This window comes from Rhodamnia argentea, chromosome 1 (assembly GCF_020921035.1).
Source record: "Rhodamnia argentea isolate NSW1041297 chromosome 1, ASM2092103v1, whole genome shotgun sequence".
NCBI classification, from domain to species: Eukaryota; Viridiplantae; Streptophyta; class Magnoliopsida; order Myrtales; family Myrtaceae; genus Rhodamnia; species Rhodamnia argentea.
The window spans coordinates 20146263-20158673 of NC_063150.1; the positions used below are offsets into that span (position 1 = coordinate 20146263).

The following is a 12411-nucleotide window of genomic DNA, read 5'->3' on the forward strand; positions in this document are numbered from 1 at the left end:
AAGAATGATCCTTCACTTGCTAATAATTTTTATTTTTATTTTTTGGCTAAAGCATGCACTTGCTGATTGTTATTGGCATTGGCATGCCCTCTTCCATCATCAAGAGATCAAGTCAAGTTGACCTGGGCTTGCGGCCTGACAACCAACGGAATGAAAATAATATCACCGGCTTCATCTAACTTCCATCTCATACTTGCTAATCTCAAAACCTCTCGCTCTTCGATCTCTCGCTTGGCCATTTTCTTCAAAAAAAAGCATTGATTACTTCTTTTTCTCGGTCTAATTCTAGATCTCGATCTCCATCAAAAGCTAAGGAGCCGGCCTGCCTTCTCGTCCAGCATCATCTAGCTGTCGAAATCATTTGGGAGCACCAAACGCATACGTGCATAATTTTCATCTCATACTTGCCAAACTCAACCTCCAATGTTTGATCTCTCACATCACTATTTTCTTTAAAAAGCTTTGACTACTTCTTTTTCTCAATCTCCATTAACAGCCAATGAACTAATCGTGTTATCGTTATTGTTGCGCTGGTATTGTCCGATTCAGATCTTTTTTTTTTCCCTTTTTTTTTATTGCTTTCAACTTCCTTTAATGTATAATGTTTGGTTGACATCCAAATAATCATCTGATTGTAATTAATTTGATGAATACATACGAAAGAGTTCTAAATGAGACTATTCACATTAAATGTCGAATATCCTAAATCTAAAGGAATAAAATATTTGGAGATATTCTAAAGTTTCGTCACAAGTAGGACAAAATTTTGTCATTCCACGAGAAATCGTAAAGAAAAATGGTAGTTCGGTTATCTTCATACTAAAATAAGCATGCTCTTGGTGTATAAAATCATATTTATGGTACATAATGTTCAAAAGTTATTATAGTAACTCTCCTAATCAAGTCAAGTCTCTCAACTAAAGGACTAAATTGATATAGTAATTTGAGTAAGAAGGTCCAATTGGATATTGGAATAGGAAAAAAAGCTCAAAGGAGCACAATGGAGAAATTAAACCACTTTTTTAGCCAATAGACCTTGGAGGAAAATTAGTGGACTTGATAGAAAAAACAGAGTACTAGAAAAAAACAAAGAATACCCATTACCATACAGTATCAAAGTTCAAATTTAAAAACCACACTGACGTCCTTCCTTTTGGTGAATTTGGTGGACTCTGAAGACTGGAGACCTAACATTGTGGTGGAGCTTCTCATAGTTAGCCACCCAAGTATTTAAAAGTAGTTTGACCAGCTCTGAGAGAGGAATCCTTCTTGGCCTAAACTAATGAGGGGTTTACGTATAAACCAACGACAAGCTTAGACAATAAGGTGAGCCCACAACGTACGGCCATCTTTGACATTTCAAATGCACTGCCTTTTAGTCTCCAGAAACCATTTATATATATCATAAGGCTCTTTAAGCTTCAAAAGCTTTTTGATCCACAACATCTACAGAGTGGCAAATGGAGAGGAAAACAACTCATCGAATTGATCTAATAGTGTTACTCTAAGCTCTTAATGACATGAGACTTTGAGGAAGAGAATATAGCGTTTAGAAAGGCCTAGAGTGTATATGAACTCGGAATATTTTCAAACTATCATCTTCCTCAACTTCGTCGAGAAATTACCCTTATACGGGTAGAGCTTAGGATAATACATTAATAGTACACGCACGCGGTTTAAGGACAATAATACGAGCTATAGTTAGGACAACTCGACCCAAAGGACCACACATGCGTATTTCAATATGCTTTCTCAAATGGAAGGACAATACTAAAAGCACTTTAGCCAAAGGCAATAGCTTTTATTAGGCATACGTTTGATATTTTTCACACACAAATAAAAAAAAATGCAAGTCAAAGACCCAAACTGAACTGCATTTCCGTTTCGAATCAATATTCGGATTTCGATTTGGTTTGGATCAAAGTGGGCAAACATTTAATATAGTTCGATTCGATTAAGATATCTTGAAAACTCCAACGGAATCGAACTGAGCTAGCTAATTATGGTCGAGACATCAACTTGACTCGGACGACTCCACCAGCAGCTTCACACGTCGTCGTTCCACACCTTCGCGACCTAACGAAATGACAGGAATACCCCCGGCGTCGTCTACCCGTCAACGTCTTCTCGGAAGAATCACTCTTCACGGTCATAAGTACTGAGGGCTGCCTTGGCTTTCCAGCTTTCTCGGTTGGCAACAGTTGTCATTAATGATTTTTTTGAATTTCCAATATTACTATCACTTATTAAACATAATTCCACATATCCCTTTTTTCCTTCTTCTTCTTCTTCTTCCATCTCATAGCTTCCACGCCTCTCGCACGCCCAGATCCCAACGTCCCTCGCCTCCCTGACTCCACCTCCACCTCGCCGTAGCTGGCTACGGTGACTTTCAATCAAAGCATTCTCTGGCCTGAACGAGTAAGCCCAGGGAAACGGCGATCGCCGGCCTGTCGAACGCCGCCGAGTGAACAAGATCGTCGAAAAGCGACGACGCCCCTCTGTCTAATCTGAAGCTGCCAAGCCCAGGAACGAGGGAGCTGCTTTTGTGGGCTAAAAAGCAGCAACATTTTCCTTCAGTTGTGTGGGAGATACCGCAGGGGAGAGATAGAGTGAGAAAGAAAGCTTCCTTTTCTTCTCGCTCCGTCTAGATCCGATTCCGTCAATGGCCGAGGAACCCGTTCTCGTTCTCGTCACCGGTGCCGCAGGTACTGTCGGATCCAGACCTGCTATTTCTTAATGTCTCGACCCTTGTTTTGATCTGGAAACTTGGTATGTTTTCATTTCCTTTTTTTCTGATTGACTAGGTAACATGCTAGTTCTTGTGAAATCTTTCGATTTCCTCCGCATTAAAATTTGGTTGACTAATTGATAAATAGATTTAACACTGATGTCAATTTGTTGAGATGATTGCTAAATCAATGATATTTTAGTTTTCATCTTTGGGCATGGTAAATATGGCAGCCGGGTATTCTTAACAGTGTGAGTGATGAAGCAATATAGATGCCACAACATTGCTAACATATTGGTATTTGATATTCTTGTGTGAGTGATGAAGCTTTATAGATGCCACAACATTGCTAAATTATTGATATTATATTATTTGAGTCCCTTTTTTCTTTTAGGGTGTATTTGTGTTTTCTAAAACTTAAGTTTATCATGTGCGAGCATTTGGATTTGATCTTTTATCAATTGTTTCCACAAGAGTTCTTTTTATCTAAAGGGTGGTTTGTTAATTACGTAATTACTTTATCTTCTTTTTCTTTTGCAGGTTGTGGTTGTTGCGAATCCTGCAAATACAAATGCATTGATTCTGAAGGAATATGCACCATCCATCCCTGAGAAAAATATTACATGTCTGACTAGATTGGATCATAATAGGGCATTGGGTCAGATTGCTGAGAAATTGAAGGTTCAAGTTTCTGACGTGAAAAATGCCATTATATGGGGAAATCACTTGTCAACTCAGTATCCCGATGTCAACGATGCGACTGTTAATACCCCATCCGGTGAAAAACCTGTATGTGAACTCATTAAGGATGATGCATGGTGAGAGAAACTGTTTTTTGAGTTTTATTGTTAACCGGTTTAGTTGGTATTATAGTGAGAGTCTTTCTGAATTTGTTGAAAAAATATTATTTGCTGAAGGTTGAATGGAGAATTCATTGCTACAGTCCAACAACGTGGTGCTGCAATTATTAAAGCTAGGAAGCTTTCAAGTGCACTTTCTGCTGCTAGTGGTGCTTGCGACCACATTCGTGACTGGGTTCTTGGAACTCCAGAGGTAATGGTTCGGGTTGGATTTTCTAAATTATTTTTCTTTTGGACTGCACTTTTTCTTAGGGAACATGGGTTTCAATGGGGGTGTATTCTGATGGCTCTTACAATGTGCCTGCTGGCCTCACCTATTCGTTTCCAGTAACTTGTCGCAATGGAGAATGGACCATCGTACAAGTTATAGAACATTGTAATTTTCCGTTAGAAATAGTTACGATATTTATCATTTGCACTTTTTTGCCAGCAAATTCTATCAAAAAAACTGCTGTTAGTCTGAAATATTTATCTTGCATTTCGTCTTTCATACGTCCTCTTGCATTGCAATATGACATGGCACTATTCGTTGAAACTATTTCTTGAAATCTGTCTTTGGTTCTTGTGTTATTACCATGGCCATGTTATGTTGTGGCTGTGATATAGGTCTCCCAATCAATGAATTCTCGCGGAAGATGGATGCGACAGCAGAGGAACTGACTGAGGAAAAAGCACTTGCATACTCTTGCCTCTCTTGAATGCCATCTTTGGCCGTCTAGCATCTTACAGTTTTGAATAATGCTGTTCTATTATCATGATTTAGAATGTTACAGCGGCAGGAGAGCAGCTTCAATGGATTTCTATGTTTTCTTTTGGCCACCGGAAAGGTACTCTTCCTTATTGAGGGATCCGTAAAAGAATTGTTGGTGTGTTTACTAGTAATCTATGAGATCTTATATGCTTATCCGATGCATGAGTTTATTAGTAGGTATTTGGCTTGGTTTTGGTGTTCGAACTTTTTTCTGTTTTTGTTTACGACTGTCGGGATGGTTGTCGGACATGTCATACGCTTATTGTAGGGTGCAACTTTTTTCTGTTTTTGTTTACAATGTGCCCGCTGGCCTCATCTATTCATTTCCATTCACTTGTGGACCATGATATGTGGTTTGCATCTTGAGAATCAGAAGTTGTCTGATTCTATCTAGTAGACATTTTCAGTTCTCAGATGTATAAACATAAGAGACCTTCTTTGACCTTGTAGGGCAAATTGATATGCCCTCGTTCCTATGATCGCTAGGGGAGTGATGTTGGGTCCTGACCAGCCTGTGGTTTTGCACATGCTTGATATCCCACCTGTTGCGGAGCCTCTAAATGGTGTTAAGATGGAATTGGTCGATGCTGCATTCCCTCTCCTCAAAGGTTTGTGTATATTCTCTGTCATTTCTTGTATGGGATTTGGTAATTACCATATGGTATTTGATGATGACTCCATATGCTAAAATAATTTAATGTTAGCTTGTGCCTTTAGCTAGATATGTATAGTATAGTATTTTCGTCATTCTGGAATGTGCTGATATTATATGAATAAATATGTTTGCACATGTATTTATCAATAAATATTTTATAGTGCAAAAGAAATGGCAAACAACAAAAAGATCGCGATCAATGACGATATTATTCGAGTTCTCATCACGGGAGCTAGACATGGCCAATATTGAATCGGGGCCCGGAACCGGCTCGTTGATTGGGCCCACGGTTCCGACCCGGTTTTTTAAAAAAACAAAAAAAAGGGAGAAGGCCCGAGAAAAAGAATTATTGTGCCTAGGAACAAGAGGTTTCGAACAGGAACCGGAACCGGCCCTTCAAGGGCCGGTTCTGGTTTCACCTTTTTTAGGAACCGGAACCGGCCACCTCTAACGGGAGCTGCCTATATTTTTTTCTTCTAATTAATGAAACTTTATAATATGTTTTTTTGGGCGTATTTAGGAAAGTGAAATTTGTATGCAGATCGTATTGAGAAAGCGGTGGCAATTAGGATTGCTAGTGAAGAAATGCTCCCGAACAACTAGAATATCTTCCGGATGCTTTAAAATATTGAAAAATGCCTTCGAGTTAGCAAAATTACGGCCGACGTTAATGGGAGGGGATAATGTTAACCTACACGGTTGGTATAGTTAATATATTTGCTATTAATTAGGGGTGAGTGGTTCCGGGTTCCTTACGGGTTCCACCTAGAACTTATAACTTACCCGTTGGACCAGGTTCATCATTTTTTGGAATCCGGAACCTAATCGTCATATCTTGGACCCTGGAACCTACCTTGTCACAAGTTTTAGGGTCGGTTTCAAAGTACCCGGGAACTTATCAATTTATTTTATTTTTAATTAGGCAAAATAAGAGTGAACGCGACAATATCTAAAAAAAAAAAAAAAAGTAGAGGTGAGTGGTTTTAGGTTTCGTATAGATTACATTTAGAACTTGAAATCAATTCATTGGAACCCGTTTATCATTTTTTGGAACCTAAAATCTAAAAATTTGTTTGGCTCCGGATTATTTACTCATGATCGGACGCCATAAAATATTGTAGGATCGTGCAAAAACATATACCAAGAAAAATATAAAAAATTTATTTTAGGATCTAAGGTCCAAGTTCCAAGTTCTCGGTAGTGGAGCCTAGAACCTATCTTACATATCTTGGAACCCGAAACCAGCCAGGATCCTACAGGTTCCGGTTTTAGGTTCTCTATTCTACCCTGGAACCATGTTCACCCTTACTATTAATATATATGGATAGTAGAATAAAACTTGGGTCTTAAATCGGATGTAGTTGGTATAACCACAATTGAGGTGATTTGTCATGGAGTGGAGTATGTTATTGCAATAGGAGAACTTGTCCTCGTACGGCAAGATTCAAAATTGGGGACGATGAAACAAAATTTTGGGATATGCGGACGGTTGACCGATACTTTGGCGGGACATGCTAATCCAAATTGCAAAGTAATTTTCGTGGGAAAATAATCTGGTGATGGCCCCTTCGTGCGTCTTATATTTCTCTTTTTTGTAAGTGCTAATAGTCGGTCACTTAATCTCGCTCTCGGGTCTTGTGGTACACCATTTTGCTTTATTTATTTCATTGGGCAACATCTCTTGTTTAACAAAGGTCGATTCAAATATGGTTCTTGAACTAATTGTCGATCAATTACATCTTTTGGGACCTGACCGTGTCTAGAATTTGATCTCATAAGGTATCAATTTTAGCGTCCAGTATCTAGATATTTCGCATGCATGTCTTGAGTTCGGAAATGAAAATTTGTGGAAAGCTATTAACAATGACATTTAGTAAGGAAAAAATTAGTTGTTGGTGAATTAACGTTAATGGTATTAGAGTAAAATCTTTGCTACTCGCCGTAAGGTGATGGTGCATATGGCGAGACTCATTAAGCGACGTGCGTTGAATATTAGGGACAAAGGCAAAAAATCAGAGCATTCTCCTCTTCTAAATAGCATCGCCTTTTCTATTTGTAGGCACATTTACATCTGCCGTGAGGGAGCTCTCGATGTATAACGGCCTTTGCCTTTTCTTTATGGGTTGAAGGCTTGTTTTTATTCAATTTTTTTTAATGTACTTTTTTAGGGACGTTGGTATTACGTGTGCCTGTTTTTCAATGATACATACGATGTGCTGGAGTGTATATTTGCGGCTTTTTCAGCCACGTGCTAAGATAAGGGAGAATGGATCTATATACGGGTAGAGAAAATCTTAAAACTCTTGACCTAAACCGATGTATATGAGATGATCTTATTGTGTGAACTTTGTGGCCTGTAGTTTCATTGGGGCATTTTGTACTCGAGAGTTGTCAACGTGATGGAGCAATGAAGCATTATCAATGCTTTCAGAAGGAAGCAATCGTGGTGTTTGATTAATGACTTTAACATGAAAGCGTTGACAATGCTCTCTCACGTGGGCCACTCTTAGGAACAAGAAGTCCTTGTGGTTCGAAATTACGTGCCATAAACTTCACTCTCATAAAAGCGTTGAGAATGCTCCCACGCGTCGACAATTCTCGGAAATAAGAAATCTTTGTGGTTCAAAATTACTTACCACGAACTTCACACAATAAGACCATTTCATATATGTCGGTTTATGTAAAGAGTTTTAAGGTTTTCTCTACTTGGATGTATAATTCATTCTCCATCGCCTTGACACATGACTGGGAAGGTTGCAAATATGCCCTCCGGTACATCGTATGCATCATTGGGAAACAGGCCCACGTAATGCCAACGTCCGTAAGAAAATGCATTAAAAAAATTTGAATAAAAACAAGCCTTCGAGCCAAAAAGAGAAGGTAAAGGCCGTTGTACCTCGGGTTCCCTCACACTATATGTAAATGTGTGTACAAATAATAGACACGATACTATTTAAAAAAGAAAAATCTTTGGTTTTCGACCTCCGCCCCTAATATCCAACGCATGTCACTTGATGAGTCCGTTATATTCACTATCACCCTATAACGAGTATTAAATATTTTATTCTAATACAATTAACGTTAATCCATGAATAATTAATTTTTTCTTTACCAATTGTCATTATTGATGGCTTTTCGCAAATTTTCATTTTCAGGCTCAAGCCTTGCATGCGAAATATCCATGTGCTGGATGTTAGAATTGATACCCCATGAGATCAAATTCTGGATACAATCAGGTTCCGAAAGATGTAATTGATCGGCAATTAGTCTAGCGACCATATCCGAATCGACCCTTGTTAGACTAGAGATGTTTTTCAATGGAATAAATAATGCACCACAAGGGCCGAGAGCGAGGCGGGGTGACTAATTATTAGCATCTACAAAAAAGATAAATATAAGACGCACGAATGGGCAATTATCAGATTATTTTTCCAAAAAAATTACTTTGTAATTTGGATTAGCATGTCCCGCTAAAGCCTCGGCCAATCGTCTGTATATCTCAAAGTTTTGTTCCATCGTCCCCGATCTTGAATACTGGCCTGCGAGGGCAAGTTTGTTTATTGCAACAACATACTCTACTTCATGACAGGCCACTTCATTTGTGGTTGTACCAACATCCGATTTAAGATCTAAGTTTTATTTTGCTATTTATATATATTAACATCAAATATATTAGCTAGCTACACCAATCATGAATGTTAATATTGTTCCCTTCCATTAACGCCAGCCATAATTTTGCTAACTCGGAGGCATTTTTCAATATCATAAAATATCAAGAAGATATTCTGGTTCGAGAGCATTTCTCCACCAATAGTCTTAATCGCTACTACTCTCTCAATAAGACATGCATACAAATTTCACTTTCCTAAATGCGCCCAAAAAAATATATAATAAAATCTCATTAATCGGAAAAAAGAATACCAGCAGCTCTCGTGATGAGAACTTGAATAACGTTGTCATTAATCGTGATCTCGTTGTTTGCCATTTCTTTTGCACTGCAAAATGTTTATTGATAAATGTGTGTGCAAATATATTTATTGGTACAATGTCAGCACATTCCAAAAAGGGTGAAAATATCATATTATATATGTCTAGCGAAAGGCATAAACTAAGTATCAAAGAGGCAGATGAAATCAAACACCGCAGTAACAGAATGATTGTCGCATCTTTCAAGGAACTCAAAGTAGAACAAATTGCAAAGGGAGATTACCTTGCTTTGGGCAGGAGAAGCAAACCTCCCTCGGAGATGCGGCCTAGGGATTTTGGGAGCAAATGAGTAGTGCGGTAAGAGGTCAGGGAAGAGGGAAATGAAATCAAATGATGTGGCAACAGAATGATCGTTGCATCTTTCAAGGAACTCGAAATAGAACAAAGTGCAGAGAGAGATAGATTGCCTCGCTTTGGGTAGGAGGAGCAAACCATCGCCGGAGATGCAATCTAGGGATTTTGGCAGCAAATGAATAGCGCGGTAAGAAGTCAGGGAAGAGGGGAAATGAAATCAAACGCTACAGGAATAGAGCGATCATCGCACAACGCCAAACAACACAAAGTAGAGAGAGAATACCTCGCTGTAGGAAAGGCGAACCACCACCGGAGGTGCGATCTAGGGATTTTGGGTTTGGGAGCTATTTAGCTTTCAAATGTATATAGCGCGATAAGAGCTCGGGGAAGACCGAGGGTGTAGAGTTGGTTAAGTGCTAAAACTTGGGTAATTGAGTCATAGAATTTTAAAAAAGCGCAATTAAGTTTTAAAATTTATAAAACAATGCAATTGATTCTTAAAAAAAGTTTAAAAAATGTAATCAAATCCTAAAATTTATCAATCAAGTCCTTTCGTTGAAATTTAAAAAATTTAATATTCGATTGCACTTTCTTGATAAATTTTAAGATTTGATTGCACATTTTGAAAAGTTTATGACTCAATTGTAATTTCATGACAAGTTTAAAGACTTAATTATGTCTTTTGAAAGTTTTTATGACTTAATTATAACCTCGACGTACCGTAGTTTGTTACTTCTTGCCTTGTTGAAAAGCCACGTGCTCTTCAAAAGGATGGGATTTAGCTAAGTCAAAGTAGAAAGAATATCGAGATCGCATATTTACTCGTACCAAAATTTTGTTATCCAGGAAACTCATAATTGGTTTTTGCGATTGAGTCATTTAATTTTGCTTTAAATTAGGTGGTTTCATTCGCGCTCCACTAAATATACCATCACGAGCTCTTTCCCATTTTCCTTTTTTGGTTTTTTCCTTGTGTGTCCTACGTATTGAAAAATGGGATAGATTTAATTGTAATTGAAAATTTTACAACTATTTATAAGTATATTCCTCATGAAAGTGTTGAGAATGCTCTCTCGCATGGACAACTCTCGAGAACAAGAAGTCCTTGTGGTTTGGAATTACAGGCCACAAATTTCGCACAGGCCACAAATTTCGCACAATAAGACCATCTCATATTCATCGGTTTAGGTAAAGAGTTTTAAGGTTTTTAATACCTGAATGTATGATCCATTCTTTCTCACCTTGGCACGTGGCTGGGAAGGCCGCAAATATGTCCTTTGGCATATCGTATGCATCATTGAAAAATAGGCTCACAGAATGCCAATGTCCCTAAGAAAGTGCATTAAAAAAATTTAAATAAAAACAAGCCTTCGGGCAAAAAAGAAAGGGCAAAGGCCGTTGGACCTCGGGGATTCCCTCACACCAGATGTAATTGTACCTACAAATAGAAGATGCGATGCTATTCAAAAAAGGAGAATTTTTTGATTTTCGGCTTCTGCCCATAATATTCAAAGCAGGTCGCTTGATGAGTCTCGTCATATGTACCATCACGTAAAGACTTTACTCTAATACCCTTTATGTTAATCCACCAATAATAAAGTTTTTCCTTATCAATTTTCATTATTGATGGCTTCCCGTAAATTTTCATTTTTGGGCTCAAGCTTTGCATGCGAGATATCCACGTGCTGGACGCTAAAATTGATACCTAATGAGCATTCTCAATGGAGCTTATCTATACATGCTTCATTTTCTATTTTTTACGTAGCTACAAAAACTGCTTGAATGTACTTAGAATGAAATGTAGACCTTTGTTGCTTATTAACAATAAAATTGAAGGAAAACAAACACGTAGAAAGAACTAGGAAGAAATTCTCAAGTCCAAGGAGACTGGATGCCTGAATATGACAGTATACTCATGGATGGTGGATCACTAATCAGTAGGCACAGATACCTCTTTCCACGGAGTGCAGCTTTAAAATAGCCAAAACAATAAAACATGGATGGTACGGTCACGCTAAATTATACAGGAGCTATGCTTGGAGCGACTAGGGATGCATCAACAACATGAGAGCTAAAGATAAAATGTCTGATATACGGGCATATACCTTCGACCACCAAGCCATAGTACATCATGAAGAACATGTTATTCCACGGAGAAGTTGTTAATTGCTCCAACAACACCTATTGCAAATCAATCTCTTGCATAAACATCAGCGGAAAAGTTTCACGGTCTGTACATCGCACAAGCAAAGAAAATGGCATGCTAGACCAACATTTTTGGCTCGTTTCACGACGGTTAAGCTCTTCGGAAATAACTCCGGTTTTCTCGAGATCGACATCTGAAAACAGACGTCAGGCTCAAAGTCAGAGTTAATAGCAAGTCCTTTGAAATGAATGGTAGGCCCAAGTTCCTGACTTTCATGGCGACGGTTCTGTTGCCTTTCTTCCCCTTGAAGATGATGTCCATCAATTTATGGAGGATGTGTCCAAATGGCCCACCATATGCAAACCCATAAAGCTGCCAAAAACCATTCTGTAACCAACATATGAATTCGATACCCTGAAGCTCGTATCGGTCAGTCAAGATTTAGCAACAAAAGGATCAATCGACACAACCAAAAGATAAACTGCATATCATACCACGATCAGAAGCAATCTTCTGAGCTGAAGTTTCTTGATTCCCGGAAATCTTCTGCGCAATCGTATCGCTACAACCAGCTAAAACTCCAGCAGTGATCGCCTAAAACACACCCAAGCAACAAATATCTCAAGAACGGCGCGTTGACCAAGAACCCCACAACCCAAGATCACGAGCCACGAAAGAAGCGATTTTGACTCGATGGGCGCGACAGAGATGGGAAAACAGATCACGGGCAAAGAACCAGGAGGGGTGAAAGAAAGAGAGAACCTTGGTACGGAGAGGGTGGGCTTGGAGCTGAATGAGGTAGTTCCTCCATGCTTCTTGGACTATGTCCAACATGTCGCGATCAAGTCGAGCAAACACAACACCACGCGCAGTCTCTCTCTGTGTTTTCTTTGGTTTGAGATTCGTTGGTTTGACGGAGAGAGAGAGAGAGAGAGAGAGAGAGAGAGAGAGAGAGAGAGAAGCAGAGAACTTAAATGGAGGTGACTG

At 38.8% G+C, this 12411-nt stretch overlaps 2 protein-coding genes and 1 pseudogene across 4 annotated transcripts in view; 1 reads left to right on the forward strand and 2 right to left on the reverse strand.

Moving 5' to 3' along the window:
* Nucleotides 1–12367, reverse strand: part of LOC115753955 (peroxisomal membrane protein PMP22) — a 491710-nt gene extending 479343 nt beyond the window's left edge. Inside the window, exon 1 of one of the 3 annotated variants that reach the window (XM_048273226.1) lies at nucleotides 12294–12367. The gene's annotated coding sequence lies outside the window, so the exon portion shown is untranslated. The remainder of the gene's footprint in view (nucleotides 1–12293) is intronic. The other 2 variants (XM_048273231.1, XM_048273227.1) reach the window with 2 other exon arrangements.
* Nucleotides 2666–4539, forward strand: LOC125314631 (malate dehydrogenase-like). Its single transcript, XM_048277444.1, has 5 exons — nucleotides 2666–2708; nucleotides 3252–3549; nucleotides 3649–3784; nucleotides 3844–3953; nucleotides 4196–4539. Exons 1-5 carry the CDS (start codon nucleotides 2666–2668, stop codon nucleotides 4287–4289), a joined length of 681 nt encoding a protein of 226 aa, XP_048133401.1. The 3' UTR covers nucleotides 4290–4539.
* Nucleotides 11151–12411, reverse strand: LOC115727443 (annotated as a pseudogene).